The sequence below is a fragment of the Theropithecus gelada genome, chromosome 6 (genome assembly GCF_003255815.1).
Source record: "Theropithecus gelada isolate Dixy chromosome 6, Tgel_1.0, whole genome shotgun sequence".
Lineage (NCBI taxonomy): Eukaryota > Metazoa > Chordata > Mammalia > Primates > Cercopithecidae > Theropithecus > Theropithecus gelada.
The window spans coordinates 123348975-123376530 of record NC_037673.1 but is presented as its reverse complement, the minus strand read 5'-3'; the positions used below and the strand labels follow the sequence as shown (position 1 = coordinate 123376530).

The window sequence follows — 27556 nt, the reverse complement described above, 5'->3', positions numbered from 1 at the left end:
CTTCAGCTGTTTCTAAGACATGCCTTATATGTATCTGAAAAATCACTCTATTAGATGAAGATGTGGCAAGATAAAGGAAATACCTACATAAGGGAATGTATGCAAGATGGAGGGTTTCTTTAGAGAAATCTATAGGATACTTCAGATTTTCCTTAACTAAAGGGTCTTCCAGTCTCAGCTTTATCGAGATATAAAAATTCACATACCGTACAATTCACCATTTAAAGTGTACAATTTCATGGTATTTTGTATTTTCACGGTTGTATAGTCATCACCACAGTTGATTTCAGAACATTTTCATCACCCAAAAAGAAACCTCATACACTGCAGCCTTCACTCTCCAGCCGTCCCTTCTATGTCCCCCACCCCCAGCCTAGGCAGCCACTAATCTATCTTCAGTCTCTATGGATTTGCGTGTTCTGGACATTTCCTATGAATGGAATCCTACAGTATGTGGACCTTTGTGGTTGACTTCCTTCACTTAACATAATGTTTACAAGGTCCAGTCTCAGATTTTATAGAAAAGGTATACCTTCCTTGCTATATTTTTTATTTCTGATTTTATTTTCCTCAACATCCTGATTACCTTAATATACTCCTCCTACTACTATTACTAGTAATTATTTCCTGAGGCCTTACCCTGTGCACTGTTCTGGGTGCTCTAATGGTCTCCTATTTGTGGATATAAATGAGGAAGCTCACCCAGAGGTGTCAATGGTTCCTTCCCCTCTTAAACTTTGGCTTTCTCCCTATCACTGTTCATCTTTTACTTTCTTCTTTTATGGATATCATTTGCACATTGAACTTTTTATGTTATCTGAATTTTTGCCATTCTTGCTCAGTAAGAGCCCTCTCCTTCCTTTAAGCCCATTAATTTAATTTGGATTCTTTCTTGATTCTGCTGTCCTGTGTTATCTAAAACTATACAGTTAATTTTTTAATCTCACATTTTGCACCCAAGGTTGATTTTTTTATTTTTATTTGAGGAATAAGGAGAAGGTCAGGGTCTAAGGATAAATGATGATTCTCAGAAGGCAACCATGTCTGTATTCTTAAATTTCTTGGCCAGGTGCAGTGGCTCACGCCTGTAATCCCAGCACTTTGGGAGGCTGAGGCAGGCAGATCACCTGAGGTTGGGAGTTCGAGACCAACCTGACCAACCTGGAGAAACCCCGTCTTTACTAAAAATACAAAATTAGCCGGGCATGGTGGTGCATGCCTGTAATCTCAGCTACTCGGGAGGCTGAGGGAGGAGAATCGCTTGAACCTGGGGGGCAGAGGTTGCGTTGAGCCGAGATTGCACCATTGCGCACTCCAGTCCAGGCAACAAAAGGGAACTCAAAAAAAAAAAAAAATTCTCAAACTTCAGAAATTCGATTGAACCAAGGATTGTCTCAAGGTAGTTTAGGGAAATGCTCCAGAACAGTGCCTCTTACCCTTTCCTGTATCTCAGATATGTGTGAGAATCTGATAAAAGCTTGAACCATCTCCCCCAAAATATACACACATCCATTGTCCAAATACAGGTTCAAAGGGATTTTGATTCACAGATTTTCTGAAGGCCTATACCCTAAGTCGAGTACCCCTAACCTAGAAAGGTAATTATGTAAACTATAAAACAGAGATTTTTCTAAAAGTGTCTCTTGCACTCTTAAAATGCCTTAAGTATGAAAAGTGAGAGAAGGTCTCAACACTTCACTGCATTTTCCCTCTTCCATGAGAAGGCCATAGTGTACTTCTGTGGGTACCATGACAGTGGATATGATTTGTTAGTCTTAAAGGGAGAGCTGGTGATTCAGTTATACACATATACAGACACTGGGCTAGTTATTAACTTGGGTTCCTTAATGGTTGGCTTGGTACTGCCATAGGGATACCTAGGGGTTGCATGTCTCAGGATCTCTCAAGCTAAAACTGTATATGTGTTTCCCAGTTGGAGTAGAGCTTTCCCACAGACCGCAACTCTATTCATCCAGCTGGTTTCCTGCCTGCCCTTCTATAAATGCCAGTCCCTGATGTCATGAATCTTGTCATTTTAGCTGTTGCCCCTTACCCCTTAAGAATGTCTTTTCTGAAGACAAGTCTGTTTTATAGCAAAGTGATCTGCAAACATTAAACATAATCAAAGGAAGTAAGGCCAGCAAAATAGAGACCATTGCCGTCTGCTCAGATAACACAGCGAGGTGTCTTCACCTGGTAATCTGGTATTCTGGGCCCCGTACCCAGTGAAAGATATCCAGAATGTCCAGGGGAGTGGTAAGCACAGATGACTGGACAGAAAGTGAGAGATATGAGGATGCTACTAATCTAGATGTGAGGATGCTACTGAGGGGCATGTCTGAAATCTTGAAAATCATCAACAGCTTAGACAATGTGAACAGGGAGTGCCTCACACATTCCAAATTACTTAAATGGTGGTGGGCTCCCTTTGAAATTCAAAGACAGAGTTTAGAACAAAAATGAGGAGATTTTTCTTCTAATCTCCTCCATCGTGGTGCATGAACTTAAGCCACTGCCTCAAGTGGAGCCTTGAGTGATTCCTATTCCATTAGTTGCTAGGATGTATCTAATGTCAGCCAAGTCAGCCAGGCCCTCCTAAATATGTAGGGCCCTTTTAGGCAGCAAAACATTGGACTACAGGGACTGCAAATCCAAGAGTTCCTCTGTTTTCATGGTCCTTCTATTTAGAAGAAATTTCCCCTTTTTCAAAGTGTTCCCATTCTTGCTTACTTTGGGAGCATGTGGTGACATTGTCTGCTCTGTCATCTATTTTACATGTGCATTGTATTTCCTTGAAATCCCTCCACCATACTCTGCTTGGATAGTTTTCTTACTCACATTCTCACTACACCTGAGGGACACAGATATGTAAGTATAGTACCATTTTGAAAACCTGGTTTTCAATGTTATTTCTTCTTCTCTATTCCTTCAAACATCCATATTATCAAAATAGAAATTTATTGTTCATATTCCTGTTATTTATCATATTCTCATCTTTTGTCTAGTGCTGCAGCGGGAGCTCTTATTTGGTACACTGTCCTGGTACAGTGTATCCCATGATCATGTACTTCTGCTGGAAGTAATTATTCAAATGTTCAGAAACCCAGACTCCAACAGCAGTCTGACAGAGTGGTCATTAGACAACAGTAACCTTCCAGTCTGGAGGCCAGTGAGAATTAAAATGAAGCAAGATCAGGGGAATGAGAGCTATTTGTGTTTATAAAAGACTATACAGGGCCAGCCACAGTGGCTCACACCTGTAATCCCAGCACTTTGGGAGGCCAAGGCAGGTGGATCACTTGAAGTCAGGAATTCAAGAACAGCCTGGCCAACATGGCAAAACCCCATCTCTACTAAAAGTACAAAAATTACCCGGGTGTGGTGGTGCATGTGTGTAATCTCAGATACTCAGGAGGCTGAGGCATGAGAATAGCTTGAACCTGGGAGGTGGAGGTTGCAGTGAGCCAAGATTGTGCCACTGCACTCCAGCCTGGGTGACAGAGTGAGACTCCATCTCAAAAAAAGAAAAACCACACAGTATGAATTTATTGTTCCCAAAATAAATAATATCCACTTTTGGTACTATGCATTTTATCAATTTCTTCTTAAAACTTCTGTTTCCTTACTCTCCATTCTATCTTGGTTATCTCATGTTTCTTGCTTTACATGATCAGATATGCCACATAATTCTGAAGTATCTTCTCATATTTCAGATAAGCAATCTCCATTTGGCTGTTGATCACTCCTATGCTGTAATGATCTAAAATAATTAGAGAGAGATTATTTTTATTTTGTGTATGTCTGAAGTTACAAGTGAATATATAAAATTATTTGCCATCTAATCCTGTTGTGCCACTGATTTAATCTTTGGAAAAATAAACCATTGGTGCGAGTGTGTGTAGCATTGTTTAAATAATGTCAGAGCCAAATTATAATGTCCCAGGCATAAGCATAGTATTTATGGAGCATTATAGCCCATTAATTGGCTTATTGGCCTAAGTCCTCCAGGGAGCATCACAAATCTCTAAGGTGTCCTTGAATATGACTTTATGCTTCAGCCAGATCACAGCTGTGAGTGCCAAAGTAACTGCTATGCACATGTGTGTGGCAAAAATTACTGTGTTTAATGGGAAGAGTCCAAGCAAATGGTCTTATATATGCATTTCAGTTATATTCATTTGATGTCTACCCAAAGTGATCCTCTGGCTTAGAAGGATTTGTGTATTTCTTCAGCTAATATTTATCAAGCACAAATTAGATATTTAAGAAATAGAAATGTAGCTGTGGACAGGCCAGAAGAATCTCATGTACTAACAGAGCTTCCCTGCTGGGGAGGAAGGAACAGAATTAACAATTAAATAAATAAACAAGATTGTCTCTGGTAGTGGTGGTAAAAGTGATAAAGGAATAATCGAGGCTTTGTGGCAAAGAAGAACTGGGGTGAGGGTTTGTGTGTGCTGGTTTGTGAAGGCCCATCTGAAGAGGTGTCATTCAAGCAAAGGTACAGCTGATAAGAAGGAACCTGCCATGGGTAAAGGAGTTCCAGGCAGAGGAATGGCCACTGTAAAGGCTCTGAGGTAGGAGCTAGTCTGGTGTTTCTGAGGCAGAAAGAAACACTGCAGGAGAGCATTGCATGAGAGCACAGAGGAGCTAGGCACCAGGTGCTTAAACTTTTCTGGACCCTTTGGCAATGTGTTGAAGCGCATGGATCCCTTCTCAGAATCATGTTCTTAATTGCATAAGATAAAATACACAGGAATGCAAAGGAAGCCATTTACACTAAAATATGGGTATGTAAAAGACACAGTTGTAATATAAAATGTAAATGATGCTTTAGCATGTTTTGTAGCAGATCTAATAACTAACATTAAAATAATGATATTTCAAGATATCTGCAACAATTGTAATGTGATACGAAATATCCATATTTCTATTTCTACCAGTGACAAAGTCGCAGGTACTGCTGATGCCACCTAGATTTTCTGCATCGCTCAGTGGATTGTTCTATTTCAATTAGAGTTTGTGAAAATAAAGACGTGATTCTTATTTCCCATTCAAAACCATAGATCCTGTGAATCCTATCTGTGGATAGGACTCCAGGGTACAAACACCTGGGCTAAACTACGCAGGGCTCTGTAGGCCATGGTGAGGTGTTAGGTAAGGGTGATGGGGAGCCATTGGGAAATTTTAAACTAGACAAGTGTCATGATTTACTGCTTTATAGAAACTGGATTCTAGGATAACAGGAGTGGAAGGGTGAGAAAGTAAGGAGACTATTACATGGTACCATCTTTTAGGTAAAAAATGAGGAGGGTTTGGAAGGGAATAGTGGTGACCAGGGAGAGCAATGCAAACATACTCAAGATGTATTCTGGAAGAATTGACAGCATTTGCTGATAGACTGGATATAGGGGGAAGGGGAATGAAGAAAGGGAGAAATAAGGATGGGACTGAGGTTGTTTATGAGAGCCACCAGGTGTTGGTGTTCCCACATGCTGGTATGGGCCACCCTGAGAGAGGAATCTGTTTGTGGGGGAGTTGGAATGGTGGATGGTGAATCTCATGTTCTGCGGTGGATCTTGTAAAGCTTGTCATGTTCGCTGCACAAATGGAGACATATCAAGTAAGCAGCTGGGCACACAAACTTGAAGCCTGGAAAAGGATTGGCCTGAAATCCTTTCGTTAAGCCTGATGTTTTGAACTAAAATGAGACCTTAAGAGTTCTATAGCATTGCTCTGACAACAGGAGAGGCTGCTTCACCACTCCATCAAAGCCACCACATCCTTACTCTGTTGAGGTAGACTCCCATTTTTGACTCCACAACAGAGCTAAAGAACTTCATAAAGCCACACAGCATTTGGGGGAACCAGAATGTGGGGCAACTGGAAGTGGTGTCCTGTCCCCTGCCTCCGAGCCCATATCTTATCCCCAGCAAGGTGCTGCTTCTTGAACTTTATCCGTTGCAGGAGGGAACAAAAATTGGGATCAAGATTTTATGTAGTGTGAAAGTAAGTGAAAAGAAAGAATTGAAAGAGCATTAGGCTAGAGGTTTCAAATACTGGCTCCTCACCATGTAACCTTGAACAAGGAACTTAACCTCACTGAGCCTTCATATCCTAATCCAAAATGGGAATAGTAACAACACCTGGTGTTACCAAATTCAGTACAAATATCTGGTACATCATAGGCACTCAGTACATATTTTTGGTTGAATTGGAGTTGTATAACTTTTAAGAGGACATGTGGTATGTACACTTCTCAATTATTTCAAGGTAGGTTTCTTCTAGAAAAAAAAATATATATATATATAGTAATTGTGACTAAAACAGCACAAGGGATCTTGAATAATTTATTGGGTTTCTCATACGACTTCATGACCTATGGAAAAATAGATGTTCCATGGTTACTTACATCTTAGGAAAAAAAGCTTGCATCGAAACTACAGGTTTTTCATCTTGTAGCAACAAAACAGTGTATAGATATTTCTCTTGGAAACCTAAGAAGAGCAGTATGTAAGAGATGCTATCTCTAGTCTAGAAAGCTAAAAGCAATTAACTTGACAATTTGATGTTTATATGCCAATAAAGTTTCTTCTTTCCAATCGGTTTAACTAGTCTAACTAATACTGTAAGATCATTTCTGGTCAGGCCTGGTAGCATCTCAGATGTTTGTTCATTCATTTTTCTTTTTTTAATCAAGACTTATTTTTTAAATCAAGATTTTTTTTAAATCAATACTCTTGTTGCCCAGGCTGGAGTGCAATGGAGCAATCTCAGCTCACTGCAACCTCCGCCTCCTGGGTTCAAGCAATTCTCCTGCCTCAACCTCCCAAGTAGCTGGGATTACAGGCATGTACCACCATATTTGGCTCATTTTGTATTTTTAGTAGAGATGGGGTTTTACCATGTTGGTTAGACTGGTCTCAAACTCCTGACCTCAGGCAATCCACCTGCCTCAGCCTCCCAAAATGCTGGGATTACAGGCATAAACCACCACACCCGGCCTATTCATTCATTTTTGTTAAACATCTCGTATGTTCCAGTGTTTTGTTAAACATCTCGTATGTTCCAGTGCTGTCCAAGGCATATTAAAATAAACAAAATTGAAGTGGGTAGCAATACATGGGCAACCAAATAGACAACTAAAGAAATAGCATCGTTTCGGAGATCGTTCTGTGCTCTTGAAAATATAGCTGAGTAATACTTACAGGTACTGGGAGTGTTTTCCATGAGAAGGTGCCGTTTGAGCTGAGACCTAAATAACGAGAAGCTGAAAAAGAATATGCACAAAGGCTGAAAATGAAGGGAGAGATAGCAGGAGACATGGGAACGGGTAGGAAGGGATGAAGTCAGGGCTTATAGCACCAGGTAGACAGTTTGGATTTTATTATGACCATTGGAGAGTTTTGAGCAAGGAAGCAACCTAATTTGATTTATATTTCTAGAAGCTCACCCTGACTGTTGTTTTGGGACTGGACAGTAGGGTGGCCAGAGTGGAAGCAGGGAGGCTATTGCCTCCCAAGTAGGAGATGGTGACCTAGCCTGGGATGTCAGTAGTGGGGCAGAGAGAAGCAGCCAGATTCCAGGTATATGTTGTAGGCAGTAGCAATAGGACTTACCATGTCCTGGGCAAGTCCCTTAGCCCAGGAGGAAAGACACAGAATGGAACAGGATGACTAAGCGACGGGGGTGGATGGTCATTTACTGATATGGAGGAGACTTAGGGGAAAGGAGTTACGAGGTACATGCTAATCAGGAGTTCTGTTTTGGACAGATTAAGTTTGAGTTGTCTATTAGTCATCTAAGCAGAGATGTTGACTGGGTCATTGAATGTGCACGTCTAGAGGTTTGGAGAGAGGCCAAGGCATGAGCAAATACTCTGTAAAGTTCTCCTTTGAGATGCATTGTTACAAGCCTGGTTTGATGGATATCTGAAGCATGCATCTCCTAAGGTCCCCTGGAGTCAGAATTTCCTTCTGTGCGTCTTCAGCTGTCCTGGAAACTCATTGACAGACTGTGGAGTTCAGGGATTTAAAACACTAGTAGGAGTTTGTTTTTATTCTCTACTTTGTTTCAAGTTAACTGTAAAGCATGATTTTCAACTTTCATCTTGAATTTTAAATCATGCAAGAGACCTATCACTTACCTTCTAATCATTACACTGCCACCCTCACATTCCGGCTCCCCAGATAAGCGAGAATTTAGTGTAGAATGTGTTGGGCTTGCAGAATAAGACCCATCTCAAGAAAGGCAAGGTTAATAACTCTGCCAAGTGTCAGCTTAACAGGAGACTTGGGCAGATAAACCCAAGTGAGTAAACATTGTGAGACCATGCCTTCTCTTTTTTTTCTTCCAGCTCCATAAATTTATTATGGTTTCCTTTCTATCAGTTTCTTTCATTCTTGTGGTGGTTTCTCATTAAGGAGATTCATGGGGAAGGTTGTAATCGATCAGAGCTATTAGCCACCAGAGTGTAATCTGGTTCTAGTACAAACTGACCTGCACAGTGTCCTGTCTACCTTTGGGATTTAAGCTGATTAACTCAGAGCCTGGGAGGCAGAGTCTAAAATTCTGTAACACAGAACCTCCAGCACCCTCTCTTCCCCACCAATCAGTAGGGGATTTAACATATTGACACTGTAATTAAATCCAAATCCACACTTCACCCACCTTGAAAGTAGCCACTGGTACCTGGCTTACCTTAGATGTACATTCACAGCCAGTGAATGATGCTGTGGCAAGGTAGTAGAGTGCTGCTTTAATCCCCTCTTCTGTCTCAGGCCCTTCAGTGTTGATTATGATGGGGCTTTCTGGTTTATTTGTTGTACTTATTTCCAAGAAGTGATCAACCTCATGGTTCAGAAACAAGTTAAATGATTAGAATGAGATTTCTACAGAAAAATAGGCAGCTGCTGGGGCTTTCAACAGCATGATCTCTGTACTGCATGTTTTTGATAGAACCAGAGAACAAGATGCCAGAAGGGTGCCCTTGGCTGCCCACAGAACCCCTGGCAGCCGTATGGGTGGGTCCACCAGGAGAAAAATGCCACAAAAATTACTAGTCTCAATCATTGACCTTGCCTTTTAAAATATAGTTAACCACCAAGTATAAGCCAAGGACTAAGACCAAACTTAAGACCCTTCAAGAAAGGCATTTGAGCTGCAAAAGCTGTCCACAAGTGGGCAGGATAAGTTAATTGGTATCTCACACCAGAGGAACTTCGGTAAGTAAATATTCCTTCTTGTACTGATAAGTACAGTTAAGGTGTAACCTTTTTCCTCCCCTTCCATCCAGCTACTTCCTGAGCCCATGCTTTACTAAGAACTATGATATAGAATAGTTAGGGGCACAGTCTTTGGAGCTAGACTTCATGAACCAAAGCCACGACCAATCTTGTGTAAGTTATTTAAATTCTCTGTGTCTCATTTTCCCTATCTATAAAATGGCAATGATAATGATTCTAAGATTATTGAGGAGTAAATGAATTATTAGATGTAGCATATAAGATAGTGCTTGGCATATAGTAGGGGCTGAAGAGACATAAGCTCTTCTCATTCATTTAGCATGAGGTGCCTGCTATGAGGCAGGCCCTGTGCTAGACACCAGTGATATAAAGGTAAATTTGAATAGGAAGACAGACACACGAACAAGCCTGCCTTCTGCCTCTTCCTGTTCTTTATTAATGCTCAGGAGACGAGGATACTACTACAGAACAGGTATAATAGTCAATGTATATACCCCATAACTGATAAGAAAGGTAGAAGGTATAAGAGCCAAAAATGTAATAGAATAATAATCGAGGAGGTCAACCCCTTGTCTATTATGAATTAGGTCACAATGCATGATAATGTAGCTGAGATTAAACACCCGGAAATTAGACCTCATCGTGGTTTGGCAAAAGAATTGACACAGACCAGAACAAGAGCCTAAGAAAATTTTCTAAAAGTACCATGATCACATCCTGGCCAGCCAACTAAACATTCAGTTACCAGATGTACCCAATAAAACAGCAGGACTTAAATATGTCCCACCTAGCTGAAAAGTTAAAAAACCTTGCACACACAAGCATACACACACAAATGCCATTTGGTACAAAAAGAAAATGTTACTAGGAAAACAAGGAAGAGACATGTGAGGTTCTTCCTCACATGTCTTTAAATCTCACCTCTGATACCCACTTGCTATCTCTCCTTAGGTGAGTTATTAAACTTTCTCCTCCCTGGTGTTTATATCTATGGACTGGGGATACTGTTATCACCTACTACATAGGACTGTTGTGAGGACTCAGTGAGATATTGCATAATAAACTCCAAGCTGTAGCACTGAGCCTGCCCCAACCTTCTCTCAGTAATAGCTGTTTTGCTGTTTTAGTTTGCTGTTCGCTAGCTAGACATCTACCTCCCCTGACAGCCTTGTCTGTCCCTCTTTCTCACTCTGTGTGTGTCTGTCTCTCTCCCTGTTTTGTACACAAGTAATATATACACATATATTTATACAAGGAATCCATGTTCATTTTACAAAAACAAGAAAATAATGTACAAAAAAAATTTTAAACCACTCACAGTGCCACCACCAAGAATAGCTATTATTTTGCTAGGTGTCCCCCTGTTCTTTATGTGAATACACTATGTGTGTGTAAATGTAAATGTCTGTCTCTGTGTAAATATGTCTTACATATATAGGATCATACTATACATTCTGTCCACTAGAATTTTTTTCTGCTCAGCAATATGTCATGCCAGTAAATATAAAATGTACATTAGCATTTGAAATTGCTATTAATATATAGTATTCTATGTTAAGTAAATTCCATAATTTATTTAGACAATTCCATATTGCTAGAAACATAAACTGTAATCAAATTTTTATCTGTTATAAACTTTGCTTATATTAATATTCTATGTTGATTTATGGATATATCTGAATACTTAGTGGCTCTTACCATAGCCAAGGGTAGTTTTCTCTTTTCCTCAGTGAGGATGGATGATTGCTACTGATCTTGCTCACAAACCTGCCTTTGTATAATAGATAACATTTGGAGCTCTGCAGAAGATACATAATTTAACATAATAGTACCATGTAAAGTACTCCATACCTAAATACAACCAGCAGCAAACAACACAAAGAGTAAGCTGAACTCCCCAAAACTAGAGTTAACAAGGTGCAGAATTCATCTTATTGGGTGATCATGGGCACATAAATACGGAAGATCAAAGAACAATTAGAAAACAGGAAACTGGGAACAAGCAATTATAATCTCTAGTTTGTCTTTGCACATTTATTTTGCATCAGGCAGAGATAAACATTGATTCATAATTACCTCCTCCCCTCCTTCCATATCTAAGTCATTTCATTGGGTAATGTCAAGGGCCACATAAATAAGTAAAGTACTGAATTAGTTTTAATAAAATGCATCCAGAATTCCCAAGCCAAAGAAAGGAAGGGAAGTGTTAGCTAATGAGGTCAGCGTTTCTGTGTACATAGGTAGCATAGGTATTCAGGGCCTACTGTTCCAAAATGGAGGTACAGAGAAGAGTACACCAGATGTCTATCTGCTTCCAGGGAAAACCCAAACCATGAGGAGAATTGGGTTGGTTTGCTATAATTTGGTCACCATTGTTTAAGAATCTGGATGTCTGAATGTCTTGCAATTTTAATTTTTGAATATTCACTAACATCTAAATAAGAGTAGAGATCTCGATCCTGTTCTCAGTTCAGCTTCTCAATCACCTGGCACCAACATTTAACTTTACTGAGCCTCTGTAAAATTAAGATACAATAATGCCCTATTTCTACTCTCCACTTGATAGTGATATTCCCAGTACTTAGGCAAGAACATGTTAATTAATAAGAGCTCTTTGAACTTCTTTGAAGCTGCTGAGATGTCTGAGGTGGCATGACAACACATGCAGGATTAATAATATCATTTGCACTTATTTTGGTATTTACATTAAATATTTATAATGCAGTATTTAAATTCACAGACAAGTCAGCTCCCTATTATCTATGTTTTAATATTTATTTCTGTCCACTTTTGAGGTGAAACTGACTGTATTCACCATCTCAGCCCATGTTTAAGGTGGATTGTCTCTGAAATGTGGAATGTTGGGGATTCATGCAAACATTTGAGGAAGGGCACCTCCCAGAAAACTTTCTTTGGTGCCTTTTACCACCTGCCTCTTTTACTCAGTCACTGGGGTTTTGCCAGGTCTTACACTGCTCTTTCCTCAACTTGTTTCCCTCTGTGCAGCTTTTCTGTTTTGTCCTTCCATCCTGGAGCATGGCCTTCCCCTCCCTCTCCTGTCAGCCCCAGCCGCTCTTGTCTCACCCATCATGGCCCTTCCCTTCCTCCCGGTGGTTTTGTAGGATTTGCTGCCCTGGCCGCTTGGGCTGTCTCCTCGGTGGCCAGTGCTCCTGTTTGGCAAGCCAGCTGTGTGGCACTGCTGGGCACACATCAGCAGACAGTCAATGCTAGGTCCCTGTTTGTTGGTAGGGACAAAATGGAAGACAGAGTATGCTAGTGTCTCTCCTCATCGTCTGTGTTTGACCCCACTCCTTCTCTGGACAACTTGGACTCTGTCGTTACTACATGGAACAGTGAGATGGGAATGTCAAATTATCTGTAGAGTGTTTCAATGCTAATCTGAAGAAAAGCTATTAGGCCTCATTACCCATGTGAATTGACACCAGTATGTAAGCACTGAATTAAATATATTGTCGAATGGATTTTGGAAAGCATTATAGCAGGCATTAAGCAGGTACCCAAATGGGAGGACAGCCATCCTATTTTCCTAACTATAGAAATTATCTTTAGTCTTTCAACAAGCATGAGGTTTTCCCCATCCTTTTGGGGATTGGTTCAGTCAAGATGGTAGCATAATCAAGATGTCAGAGATGTTCCTAAGTGAGGAGGTTCAGAATCCAAAAGCCAAGAGAGGGCATTAATGAGTTCATGGCATCAGGTGAGTCTTATTCTATGTTGGCTCTCCCCAAGACCATCTTCAGGCTCAGTTATTCACTAAAAGGACTCACAGGACTCAGAAAAAAACTGTTATACTCATGGTTATGGTTTATTACAGCAAAGGGATACAGATTAAAAGCAGAAAAGGGTGAAGGTGCATGGGGTGAAGTCCAGGATAAACAAGACACAGGCTTCCAGGTGTCCTTTCCTAGTGGAGTCAAACAAATATGCTTAATTTTTCCAGCAATGATTTGTGACAACATGTGCAAAGTATTTGCCAATCTGGGAAGCTCACCTGAGCCTTAGTATTCAGGATTTTGACTGGGATCAGTCACACAGACATGCAATATCTGCATGACTGACCTCAGCTACTCAAACTCCAGCCTCCCAGGGCAAAAAGAGGTGTTCACCATAAATCACATTGTTGACATAAAGTATCTGATCATACTAGTATTGTGGCCCAAGGCCTCTGGCATGCAAAATAGTCTTATGAGGCAAAATATTACTAGGACTCAAAGCTCATCTCTCAGGAGCTGGTCAAGAGCCAGTCCTAAAAATAGGCCTGTCTTGGGAATGTGCAGGGGTTGAGCAACCCAACCCTTTCCTGCACACATTCCCAGGGTCAAGATACTGGAAGGCTTTGGACACATGACTGAGCTTATCCTACCTCAGCTGTTACCTTCCAACAGTAACATTCTGTCTTCCTTCCACATGGGATCATTGTGATTCAGAATAGTAACGACTATTTTCACAAAAAGTAGGTCATCTACAGCAAGGAGACTATAAATTATTATTGTTATTTGTATCATATCATTATTATTCAGGGGGTGGGGCATAGGAATGAGCCCTGAACGCTGCCTTGTTATCTCATAACAAGACAGAAATGCCTTTTCCCAAGGTTCTGAAGGCAAAGATAACTTCAGAGCAGCATTTCTCCACTCCACACTGGCATTTAACCTTCTCCCTTGCTCTTCTCTGTCTCTCTTTACCTGACAGTGGCTGAGAAATCCTGGCCCCCAGCATGAGAAGCGGACTCTGTTTGGCGACATGGTGTGCTTCTTGTTTATAACTCCCCTGGCCACCATCTCGGGCTGGCTGTGCCTGCGGGGCGCCGTGGACCACCTGCACTTTAGTAGTCGGCTAGAAGCCGTCGGGCTGATTGCACTCACTGTCGCACTCTTCACTATTTACCTCTTTTGGACACTAGTAAGTATGGGCCGTGGCTGGGGTTCAGACCATTTGGAGCTGGCAGCCTCACCGCTGGCACAGGCCTTTCTTCTTGTCTGTAACACACTCACCTGCCTGGTAGAAAGCAGACCTTCAGATGCTGGCGGGAGCGTGAGATTTGGTTTATGACTATGTGTGTGTGTGCCTTTGTGTGTGTGTCTGTGATGCTAAGGCAGATCACATAAAGAAAAAGCTCAGCTTCTGGGTGTCCATCAGTCAAAGACACAGACACACCTTGGACGTTTCCCTCCTCTAGTACTCTAGGACTCCATCTGTTATGAGGCATGGCATTTTCTTTCTCTTGTTTATATTTCTCACTTTTGCTGGGATTGTAGTATATTATGAATGATGCACTTGGCCGCTGTTGCTGTCACTGCCTGCACAGACCATGAATCCTCCCTGCTGGTTATTTTCTTCTTACGTCCTGACACAGCCTAAAGTCTTTGTTGGACGTGGAGGCGCACTTTGCCTGATGATTATTCTGTGTGTTGGGATATTGACTCTGCTGCCCATAAAAGCACTAATTTATCTAGCTGAGAAGCTGCCACCAAAGAAAGGCCATTTCCCAATAAGTGTTCTCGCTGTATATGAGGAAGAATTTTTAAATATCCCTTTTTACATCCTTTTAACTTTTAACTTCATGCAATAGGTTGATTGCTTGAGTACTAGTTGACAGCACCCACAAAATGCAACATTTGATCTCTCTCTTTATGCTTTCCTCTGGGAGCTGTAGGGAAGGACATCACTGTCTCCTAGAATATTTTCAGAAGCTGGGCCCCCTGCTTCCTGGCATTACTCTCCTGTGCCTGCTCGTTTCTAATCTGAGCACGTTCCATTGTTATTCAATATGTATTTCCTGTCTAAAATGTACCATTCCCATATCCCATAGCACAGTGTCAGCATGTGGAAGCTGCTTCTAGCATACACTTCCTCCCTTTCTCTGTCTCCCAGACCCTGTTCCTCCAGCTGCCACTCCCAAGACCCTATTCATTTCCCTCTTCTTCATCATATGGCTCTTCCAGCTCTGCGCCTCCCCTCCAGTGAGAGTGTTCAAACAGTAAGGAGATACATTTCAGTTTCAGTAAAGAGGGAGTGTTCTAATGCTAAGAACTTACCTGAGTCTTATGGTTGATTTAGACATTCTGTTCCCAGGCTAATGAAGCCCCAAGCAAAACTATTATTGCCTCCTTTAGAAGTCTACACTTCGGCCAGGCGCAGTGGCTCATGCCTATAATCCCAGCATTTTGGGAGGCTGAGGTGGGAGGATCACTTGAGGTCAGGAGTTTGAGACCAGCCTGGCCAACATGGGGAAACCCTGTCTCTACTAAAAATATAAAAATTAGCCGGGCGTGGTGGTGCATGTCTGTAATATCAGCTATTTGGGAGGCCGAGGCAGGAGAATTGCTTGAACCCAGAAGGCAGAGGTTGCAGTGAGCCGAGATCATGCCACTGTACTCCAGCCTTGGCGACAGAGTGAGACTTCACCTCAAAAAAAAAAAAAAAAAAATAGTCTATGCTTCCAAAGTACGTCCTGGTTCATTTTTAATCAGGCAATGAAGCTGTTCCAGAAGCTTCCATTGTGATGGGAGGAGGGTTAGAAATAAGAAATGAAGGAGTCTAAGCAGCACCATCTAACTCTTGGTCCACAGCACCACTCTGGGAAAGTCATCTGACCTCTGTGAGGCTCAGTGTCCTCATCTGTCAAGTGGAAATACTGGTAATGCCCATCCTGCCAAATTCCCCTGGTGTTATGAGATTTAAGTCAACGTGTATATGGGAAAGTACTTTGGAGAATAATATAAGTTCTTGCCATGTTTAGAGGTTTTCTAGTCTACAATTTTTTTTAGAAGAGTGCCTATGATGAAGGATGGATGAAGTGAACTTAAATGCTGGGCTTTCAAAACCAATGTAAGGCCTTTCTGAAATCCTGCTTTGTGAAGCATACACTTATCTAACAAGAAAGAAACAGGGTGATAGGTGGCTGGAAAGGAAGGAAGAAAGAAAGAAAAGAAAGAAGGTTATCTTGAGAAAAAATGGATGTGACCTTGTTTCATCTCCCATCCCAGGTGAAAGAAAGGTTTGGGTGGAAAAGGTACCTAGACTAGGCTCTTTCAGGAAAATGGTAACATACTTCATTCCAGAAATATTTCTCACGGGCGGTGCTAGGCATGCATTTAGAATCCAAGGGCCCTGTGTTTAAACCCAAGATTTAGCATCCTAATAACAGTGTAAATTCAAATAGGATACTTAACCTCTCTGTTCATCCTTCCTCTTATACAAAAAAAAAAAAAAAAATACAGGAAATAATTGATAACCACTGAGTCAATGGGTTATTGCAAAGAGTGAGATAACGTCTGAGAACATACGTGCAAGCACCTAGCAGAGTGTTGGCCCCAGGCTCCTTCCTGCGGCTTCCCTGCTCTGCCAGCTTCCACCCTCCCCCTGCCTTTATAGAATGCAAAGTTAGGGCAGGGAAAGAAGGCATCTCTCCCCTTTGACTGGTGTGAAAAACGTGCTGTGGAGTCAGCTCAGCAATAGGTTACTGAACATAGAATAACTCCATCCCAGATAAATGCTGTACTGAGCAGCCCTGGCAAGAGCCGTAATTCAGAAGCTGACAGCACTTGGAAACTGCCCTGCAGCAGAAACCCATTGTAAACAAGCTGTCAAGCTTAAGGAGAATATGCTGTGAAAATGTCTTAGATAAACAAACACGGTGTCAGTCCAAGCCTGGGTCCTCAGAGGAGCCGTTCCTGGAAGGGCCTCCCTGGTACTGTGAAGAAGGACAAGCGCTCATGCTGCGCGCCTCAGAGTGCCTTGGAGTTTCTCGCAGGCACACATGGCGATGCGGGTCCAGCCCTGACACACCCTCAGGGAGTCCCACCTTCTGGAACCTGCTGTGTTCCAGGAGCACACCTGGGCCCCAGGAGGCCAGGGCCTTGGCCGGCTCCACCCTAAGAGCTCAGGTAGAGGTGTCCCAGAAACATCACTATCCATGTCACAAGTGATTTGAAGCCCATGGACAGACACAAAGACAGCTGGCTGAGAACTGAGTCCACATTAAACATGAAGAAATTGTCGGTAATGGACTTGGTATTAGCCCCAGTTTGGAGTTTGGAGGAGAATTGAGGCACCGTGTACAGGAAGTCTTTCCACTCACTACATCACTGGTGCAACCAGTGTCCAGCACAGAAGGGAATGAATGAGCAACCGGGTTCCTCAAAGGCTGATTTCTGGTCCCATGGTTTGATTGGTTAAATTCTTCTTATAAAAGGGGAACCGCCAATGGAATGCTGTCCCAACAAGGCTCACTGTGGGGCTGCTTTAGACACATCCCCCACAAGGCCTATGAGCAGCCTGAGGGTATTCAGCGGTATTTCCCCATGACCAATTCACTCCTATACTCCTTTCCCCAGTATAGGAGAGATATCTATCTCTCTCACTCAGTGCAGTGAGAGATACATAGGTGAGCTGGGCACATTGCTGCGGAGGCCGTTTGCCAAGGCCTCGTCCCATTGATATCCCTATATCCCTAAGTCACACCATCACTTCCAGAGAGAAAGGGCAAAATCAAAATATGTAATCAGATATCCCAAAGCCTTCTGTGGCTTTTTTTTTTTTTTTTTTTTTGAGAGGGAGTTTTGCTCTTGTTGCCCAGGCTGCAGCGCAGCGGTGTGATCTCGGCTCACCGCAACCTCCACCTCCCGAGTTCCAGCGATTATCCTGCCACAGCTTCCCAAGTAGCTGGGATTACAGGCATAGACCACCACACCCAGCTAATTTTGTATTTTTAGTAGAGACAGGGTTTCTCCATGTTGGTCAGGCTGGTCTTGAACTCCTGACCTCAGTTGATCCGTGCGCCTCGGCCTCCCAAAATGCTGGAATTACAGGCGTGAGCCATGCGCCCGGCCACCTGCTGTGACTTTATAGCACACCTTTGCCCCAGCCACAGTCACCTCCCTTTTGGGAAGAGTAGATGCTAACATTTTCTAACCCTCTCATAATATTCATGTGACCACAGCTCTTTGTACAGCAGACTTGCCCATGATAGGAGGTTAGTTAGATGAATAAACTAAGAAACTTCAGGAAGCCCATCCCATAAGGAGTAGTATTTTTAGAATAGTGGCTCTATACTCTCTTCCTCCTCTCTCCTAAACTCAAAACTTTAAGAAATATCTAAGTGAAATTCCTGACGACATTGTTTTAGCATCTTTTTATTTTATGTTTTCTTTTTCCTCACTGCCTTATTCTTCTTCTAAACTAGACCTCCTTTCTTTCCAATTATATTGCATTGCAGGGATGCAGTGTCTTGGAGCATCTAGAGAAGTAGCATTAACCCAGGGCAACGCAAACCTGTGGTCTCCTTGGCGTTGTGCTCAACTGCCTTTATTTTCCCTGACAAAGAAGCGTCTTCTTATGATGCTGGCTTTTTATTGATTGAATTTGCCTGCAGACTGTGGTGATTAACCACAATTAAAATAGATTAATGTATAATAAGATCTCATCTGTTTGTCTACACAAGTGGGCTGAATTTTTAAATTTCCTGGCCAAAGAACCAGGAGACCTGCTAAGTCGTTGACTCCCCGTGTTCCTTGAAGCAGTGCGTCTCAGGCTTGAATGCACATGCGGATCACCTGGGGATCTTGTTAAAATGCACTCTCTAATTCCTTAGGTCTGGGTGGGGCCTGAAATTCTGATATTCTAACAAGCTCCCAGGTGATGCAGCCTGCTGCTGGTCCAGGACCACGCTGAGAGCAGAGCCTTAAAGAAAATAGCCCAATCCCTCTCTGTCTCTCTTTTTCTTCTTCTTCTTTTTTTTTTTTTTTTTTTTTTTTTCTGTTACCCTGTATCTAAAGGGTGTCACAAAATTCTTTCTTATATTTAAGATACACAAAATAACAGCCCAAGAACACTAAAATGTATGCTCTGTGCCCTGTGCTAGGTGTTTTATATGCATTACATCAAGTATCATTATTCACATCTTACAAACAAGGAAACTGAAGCTTGTTGACAGCAAATAACTTCCCCAAGTCATGCAACCACTAAGTAGAGGATGCAGATTCCAGGCCCATGTGCCTGGCTCTGGAGCCTGCGGCCTGCACTCATAGCTACTTCTCCAATTACTAATGCCAGTGTGCGCAGCTCTCAGCATCATGGAAAAGGGACTCTTTATTTGAAATCCAGCTTTCCTGTAATGTTCACAGATTCCAGACTTCTTATATTGCCAGAGTTCCTTATTAGTATAATACTTGTCTGCATTCCACCTCTTTCCTGACGTTGGCCCTGAACAGCTGGCTTCCCAGCCTGCCTCTCCTACATTCGTGAGTGACACCAAGCAGCAGCAGGACAGAATAGATACAAGAGAATCAAGCTTGAAAAAAAACCCAAAATGATCCACTTTGGCATGTTTAGGGACTTTTGAAGAAAAGCACATCTGTGTGAGTTTAAAAGCGTATATTTTCATACTCAACTCTCTCTGGCACTCAGCCCATGACATCTGCTTTCTAGCCTCAGAAATTTGAATAAGTGGCCTTGAATTTCACGACCCTGCCGTGAAGACTAAAAAGCCCATTCTGATCAAGGGCCTGCACTTTCATCTACTTCCAGAAACTCGAGCCCAAGTCATCAGGCCAGCCTATTTTCTGACCACCACAGACCTTTAGTGGGATCAACACAACCCATCCACTCCCAGATAATTAAACAGCCCAGACCTGATTTGTCACTCCAAGCTCATGGGCTCCTTCCTTTCCAGCACTTACCTACACATCAGACTCTGAATTTCTTGGACAGTCCATCAATGTTTTATGCCGGCCTTCTCCAAAACAGACTACAGGGTTAAGCATCTCATTCCAATGTATGTACATAAAAAGCGAGCACCTCGGCCGGGCACGGTGGTTCACACCTGTAATCCCAGCACTTTGGGAGGCCGAGGTGGGTGGATCACCTGAGGTCAGGAGTTGGAGACCAGCCTGACCAACATGATGAAACCCCGTCTCCACTAAAAATACAAAAATTTGCCAGGCATGGTGGCGCATGCCTGTAATCTCAGCTTCTCAGGAGGCTGAGGCACAAGAATCACTTGAACCTGTGAGGCGGAGGTCGCAGTGAGCTGAGATCATGTCACCGCACTCGAGCCTGGGTGACAGAGCAAGACTCCATCTAAGAAAAAGAAAAAAGGAGAGGCTTAAGTTTGAAGCAGTGTTGCAATCAGAAAATATAGGATGCTTATTCACTCATTCATTTACTCAGCAAACTCTTTTGAGCAACTTCCTAAGTGCCAGGCGCTGTAACAGGTGCTGGGCATGCAAAGATGAACATAACACAACCCCTGCTCTCAAGATGCTTCTAGTGCAGGGGGAGAGAAAAACATGCACAGTGCTGTTCAGGACACTCAGTGCCATGTGGGTAAGCTTGAGGCACAGTGGGCACCCAAGGGAGTCATGCCTCACCCCCTCAAGAAGATTTATTAGGGGAGTTAGTGCCCATGCTGCAATTTCCTTACTGGAAGCTGTAGAATGCTAGAGCTGGATGCAATCAGGAATCACCCATTGGGGCCATCAAGCTGTTGTGCAGGTTGTCCACAGGACAGTACAAAGGGTGTCCTTCGTATCATAGTATGAATGGGATCCTTTGAGTTATGCAGAGTCTAACTTGCAGGAAGGTACGTGAAGCCCTAGCATCCCACTCATTTAATGGAGAAGAACCTAGGCACCTGATAGGCGCATTGCCGAGGTCACACAGCTGGGCAAGGGCTGGCATTGTATCCACCACTAGTCCAAAAATAAATCCAAACTCAGAAAGAACCTCATTTTCCCATTTATATCCTGAATTTACCCAGTATGAGGAGGAACAAAGGAAGCCACCATGCAAGCCCTGCCCATGTGTCCACACATAGGGTGCTCTTTGGCTGCTGCCCAATCTCTCAACACTCACTGCATGCCAGAGCCATTTTGCCCAGGGTTCTTGCCCTGCTTTAGTGCTGCCAGCTCTTTGAAGCTCTTTCAAATGACGTATTTGTTTCTTGTATTGATTATCCACTTCTGCTCACCTGAATTCTTTTCTCTTCCTTTTCCTCTCCCACCCCCAGGTGTCATTTAGGTACCACTGTCGATTGTACAATGAGTGGCGTCGGACCAATCAGAGGGTGATTCTCCTCATTCCAAAGTCTGTCAATGTACCTTCTAACCAGCAGTCCTTGCTGGGCCTCCATTCCATCAAGAGGAACTCGAAGGAGACAGTTGTTTGACGTTTGTGTGGTTGGTTGGTTGATTCATTGTTTGGGGTTTGGAAGTGTCTGCCCTGGGGTCATGCACTGAGCCACCCCCAAGCCCTTCCTTAAGCCTGTGGGTCTAAGAACATCCAGAGCGTGTTAGCACATTACCCCGAGCAACGACCTCCGCCAGAAGAAAGCAAATGCTGTTTTACTTCAAATCATGGATGCTGCAATCATATGATATTTGCTAAGCTGCCAAACATGTTTATTTAGCAGATACTGTATGGAATTTTCTGAACACCTCTTTAACGTATGAGGAAGGTTGTCCTGCTACGGATGCAATTCAATTCTTCCTTTTTTATTACTATTTCAAACATACATATATATATATATATATATATATATATTAAACTTAGATGATAATCAAAATCAAAAAGCCAACATAAAAACTGGTTTCTTGGTTTGGTTGGGTCTTATTTGAGTTAGTTTATTTGTTTCTCAGTTTCTCTTATGGATTCTTTGGAGTACTTTGGTAGCCTGAGTGGTCTTTGTCATCTTTTTCCGTCCGTTACCCAAGGAGACAGCATAACAGATGCAGAACAAGTCATATTTGAAGAATGTTTTCTACTAAACTTCATTTAATTATTCAGTTTTTAAAGGGAAAAAGGGCATGGCAACGCTCCACATAGTGAGCTGTTTATTTAAATATCATTAAGGAGAAAAAAATATGGTGAGACGCTCACTCCTTTCAACTTGTTTGGTACTCACAGCTGATAGAAGCTATTTTCTAATAATAAATAATCCAGTGTGTGAAAGACAAAACCCACTGATTGCAATACTCTTTTTTAAATCGTAAAACCTGTGAAGTTTCTCAAAGCAGGTTTTAAAAGGAAAAGCAAAAAGGTTGGTGTTCTCACTCCCATCTCATTTAGTGCATGTCTTAATTCTGCATTCATAATGAATTGGAGGATCATTAGACATTTCTAGGAACCCTAGACCTGTTTTGCATATCAATTAGCATTCCCATTGCTCTATTGAATTTCTAGCTTGACAGGTAGATGTGGCAAAAAAAAAAAAAAAAAAAAAAAAAAGCCTGTCCTAGCAGCCCTGCACTTATTCTAAGACCCCTTTGTCTGATTCTTTAAAAAGAGCCCCACACAGTGCCTTCCCCCAACCATGAGCCAATTCTGTCACAGTCCGAAATAGACTTTTTCTAAGGGTTTCGCGTCCCTCTTTTATCCGTCGCAGGGGTAAAGGGTCTGATCCGCAGCCTGCATTGTGCGCGCGCCGAGGCAGGAGCGGATGTCTTCTGAGGAGAGCGCTGGCCCGGGTTGACTCTCAGGCTCCCGGCTGTCCGCCCGCCCACACGCAGCGAGGAGGGGCGGAGCCCTGCTTCGGGAATGCTTAAAATATGGAATTCTAGAACATGACCCACATTCTGAGTATCACTCCAGCATCTGCCTTGTGCTCCCCACGTGGGAAAACGAGAAGTGCAAAGGAGCAGGCAGCGAGGAGGGTAGCGATTTTTGTCTGCAAATTGATGGAGCTGATGCAGGTGTCCCCTTTGTCGGGGAGCCCTCCATTCACTGGCTGCCCCCAGCGCTGCCTGGGGAGGGAAACAGCTGTACTGCTCTCCGCTGCAAAACTCAGATGTGCTTTATGGCTTGTGACAATAGATTTCCTCCCCACCACGCTTCACTTGGACACTTCAATTCCAGTAATATACGTCTCAGCCCTTCTGTTTACTCCGCCCTGCTCACCCCTCTGGGCTGTCATTAGCTGCACCACCACCAACAGTTTCTTAATTGACCTTTTTAAAATGCTGGACACCACCGGCTGCACACAGCTGCCACACATTAAATTTCCAGAGCAAAGAGTCCAGCTTGGTAGCTGGTGAATTGCAGCCCTGTAATATACTTGATAAATGACGTCCACCCAGCCTTAGTCCCTGAACTGTCAGGTGAACGAACCGTGACGCCTCTCAACTGAATGGCACAACATTCATGAGAGGACCATCTCCCTTCTCCTCCCTGCTGCTTCCATGAATTAAGGAAGCAGCAGATTTCCAGGATGATTTCCTGTCAAGGTTGGTTGCAGAGAATTCCTGCCATCTTGGTTCATGAGATGAGACATGACACCATCAAAGGCAGCCAGGTCCCAGGCAGTCAATGGGGATCCTGCGTTAGGAAGGGTTTGCACATTAATACTGTGCCTGTGCCACACCTCTTTCCTTCGTGTTTGCATCCCTGCCCTATGAAGTAAAGCAGAGTCCAAGATGCAAGGAGTAGATTGCATGTGGGATGGTGGCAGGACACCCCTGGCAGCCAGGCAGAGCATCAGTGCCTCCCTTCCCAGGTCACCAGCTTGGGACCTCCTTGCAAGAGGCTCTGATCTCCATCAGCATCAGGGCCCATAGGGGATTCTGAACTCTTGGAGGATATTTCATCCCCTCCAAGCCATGCCCCATGGAAAGGGCTACACCTCCTACAGGAAGGGGTGCCTTTTGTTCATGGGTACAGAGGCACGGTGCAGCTTACCAGCACCCTTGCTAGCCTAGACCTCTTCCTGTACTTCTTTTTGAAAGATCAAGAATGAAGAGGAAGAGATGAGGAGTGGGGGGTCCTTTACCTAAAGGACCCTGGTGGTTCATTGCTTCTCTTCCACGGACTTTTTTAAAAACTCCCTCTCTTCCATACTCCTTGCTGTGATTCTGTCCTAATCATTTTTCTTGAGAATATCATGTAGAGATAAATGTGTGTCACAGTGAAGCCAGAAGGTGAATTAACAACTAAGACAAATCCAGCATGCTCTTGCCTGCCCTGCATGTGTGCTCATTTGGGGAAGGACGGAGGACACAGGGCATCGACACAAATTCTACAGCTCCTCAGAGAACAGAGCAGAGACTCAGATGAGCTGTAAAATCCATTAAGGAAAAATAAATGGCATGATTTGGAAGTTACTTTGATTTGTCTTTCATTGTCCTAGTCTCCCCTGCCCCAAGTGCCTGGGCCCTGCCATGGATTGACACTTTCAGTGGGGCTGTAGCCATAGGCATTTCATTTTCAGTGAAAATAATTCATCTGGGGCATGGAGGAGCCAAAGGAGAAAACGGAATTGAAATCGCAGCCCAAATGACCCCACACTTGGGGAAGCAGCCAGCTTCTGGTTCCACTTCCTCCTAGGTCCTTATCGTTCCCCTCGGGACACTGACCCTGGGTGGGCTCTGGGTCTGCGCCTGCACCGTGCATCTTTCTCCCATATTTGAATCCCCTCAGCCTTGCCTGACACTCCACACAGTTTATGCAGCTGCCCACACTAGGAAATGCCCCATGGCCCAAAGAACCTGAGAAGGAAAGACAGCTAGGAAATGAAATCAGGAAATGCTTCCTTTCCACTTCAATCCAGAGTGTTCCTAGAAGCTGCCTGAAGGTCTGCCACACAACTTGTAGTCCCTAGTGCTAGATGAGAAATGTAGAGTTGTGATTCTGATGCCTGAAGTAGAATGGGAGTTGAGCCAGGCATGGGGACAAGGTTCAGGCTTATTTTAGGACAAGAAGTTAGGGACCATGATGGACTTGGCTTGACATCATTCTTCCCAGCCAAGCATATGAGGACCTGCTTTCTGCAGACAGACCACATGAAGTCTGGTGCTGCTGAGGTCGGAGTCATAAGTTGGTCCTATGGCTTGTGATATCTGGACAACTGCTAACTCTTTCGAAATGTCAGTTCTGCAGAAATACATGGGCTACGACCCACCGATTTTGTTATTTTCTTTTTTTGTTTGTTTGTTTTTGAGACAAAGCCTCGCTCTGTCGCCCAGGCTGGAGTGCAATGGCACGATATCTCGGCTCACTGCAACCTCCGGGTCCTGGGTTCAAGCGATTCTCCTGCCCCAGCCTCCCAAGTAGCTGGGATTACAGGTGTGTGCCACCACGCCCAGCTAATTTTTGTATTTTTTAGTAGAGACAGGGTTTCACCATGTTGGTCAGGCTGATCTCGGACTCCTGACCTCATGATCCTCCCGCCTCGGCCTCCCAAAGTGCTGGGATTTTTCTTTTTTTATTGGTGCCTTCAGATGATACACTCTTTTTTTTTTTTAATGGTTTCACAAAAGTCTCAGTGTCTAGGAATTGGCTTTAGGACATTTTGCCTTCCTCTTGCTATTTCAGTCATTCTGGGGTGATCCTGGCTCCTCTTCCCAACATGATAGAGTAGAAGAGAACCAGTTAGGGAGTAAGGCTACATGAAGGTTTTTTGTGTGGCTTCTTTTTGAGACAGGGTCTCACTCTGTCACCCAGGCTGAAGTGCAGGGGCGCAATCTCGGCTCACTGCAACCTCCGCCTCCCGGGTTCAAGAGATTCTCCCACCTCCACCTCCCAAGTAGCTGGGATTACAAGTGCCCATCAACATGCCTGGCTAATTTTTGTATTTTTACTAGAGACAGGGTATCACCATGTTGGCCAGGCTGGTCTCAAACTCCTGACCTCAAGCAATCCATCTGCCTCAGCTTCCCAAAGTGCTGAGATTACAGGCATGAGTCACCATGCACAGCCAAGACTACATGAGTTTGAATCCTGGCTCCACAGTGTCCCAGCTGCAGATTGTGTACAAGTGACCCCATCTATCTAAGCCTCAGTTTTTGCTTCTGTAAAATGGGGATAGTATCTACCTCATATAGTCCTTGTAAGATTCACAAGGCTTAGCTCCCCCTTCACAAATGAACAGTGGTGCCATTCCCTTTCTATCCTTCCACTCACTATTGCTACCGTCTAGGTTATTTTGCCCCAGCCAGGATTTCAAAGAACAATTTCAATAATCAATTTGAAAGACCATAAACAAATTGTTTTAACTCTTATTCAAAAGGAAGTGGGATTAATGTAAAATAATCAACCGATACTTATTGTGCACTGTGCTTGGGAATAAAAAGAACTATTAAGATAACTTTCTGGAGGTTGAAATTACTGACTTGATTGAGATCTTTGAATTATGGGTAGATTTTTGTTTTCCTTGTATTTCCTGATACCCAGACCTAGGGTTAATTGAGAATTCATTACAGATAAAAATGTACTAGTTCTGGGTCTAGTGCTACAGAGGAAAACGAATATAGCCCATCAGTTGTCTGTGTTCCCAGAAATGAGACATTCGTGAGTCACTGAGCTCATACATCCAGTGCTTTCTTGAGGCTCTGAATTCTCTGCACAAAGACAACAGAAGGAGAGTTGGCTCAGGGAGCCCTGCTTCGTTATGAGACACTCTCTTTTTTGGAATACACTTTTCATCTATCAGTCAGGGCCATAGTTTTCCCATCAAGGAAATGAATATATGAGTCTTTATCAGAGGTTTTAGCTTATCTGTGAACATCATGTGCAAAGAATTAAGTTAATCTTACATTCTTGGTCATGACACTATTTCTGTGACCATTACGTCCTTGTTTTTTATTCCACAAATACGTATATAGTGCCAGGCCCTTCCCATGAGCCATGCACTACTAAGCAGCACTTTGATTTTTTTTTTTTTTTTTTTTTTTTAAGACCCAATCTTGCTCTGTGGTCCAGGCTGGAGTGCAGTGGGGGGATCTTGGCTCACTACAATCTCCACCTTTGGGGTTCAGTCTGTGGCATCTGTTTCTAGGGCCCCTTGAAACAGCTGTGGGGGCCCAAGGCTCCTTCCTTAGCCTCCTGAGTAGCTGGGATTACAGGCGCGCGACCATCGTACCTGGCTAATTTTTGTATTTTTTTTTTAAGTAGAGGCGGGGTTTCGCCATGTTGATCAGGCTGGTCTCGAACTCCTGACCTCGTGAACCGCCCGCCTTGGCCTCCCAAAGTGCTGGGATTACAGGCGCAAGCCAACGAGCCCAGCCCTATCCAACACTTTAAAAATACCTTCTGGCCAGGCGCTGTGGCTCACGCCTGTAGTCCCAGCACTTTGGAAGCCTGAGGTAGGCAGATGGCTTGACCCCAAGAGTTCAAGGCCACCCTGGGCAACATGATGAGACCCCTGCTCTCCACAAAATACAAATATTAGCCAGGTGTGTCTGTGCGCGCCTATGGTCCCAGCTACTCAAGAGGCTGAGGTGGGAGGATCACTTCAGCCCCGGAGGTCGAGGCTGCATGAGCCGAGATCGCGCCACTGAACTTCCTGCCTGGTCGACAGA

General features: G+C 43.4%; 1 protein-coding gene across 2 annotated transcripts in view; it reads left to right on the top strand.

Moving 5' to 3' along the window:
• Nucleotides 1–24361, top strand: part of MARCH3 (membrane associated ring-CH-type finger 3) — a 149660-nt gene extending 125299 nt beyond the window's left edge. Inside the window, exons 4-5 of one of the 2 annotated variants that reach the window (XM_025389007.1) lie at nt 13959–14168; nt 21277–24361. In XM_025389007.1, coding sequence (XP_025244792.1) covers nt 13959–14168; nt 21277–21435 — 369 coding nt within the window. In that variant the 3' untranslated portion in view covers nt 21436–24361. The remainder of the gene's footprint in view (nt 1–13958; nt 14169–21276) is intronic. The other variant, XM_025389008.1, reaches the window with a different exon arrangement.
• Nucleotides 24362–27556: the final 3195 nt, after the last annotated feature.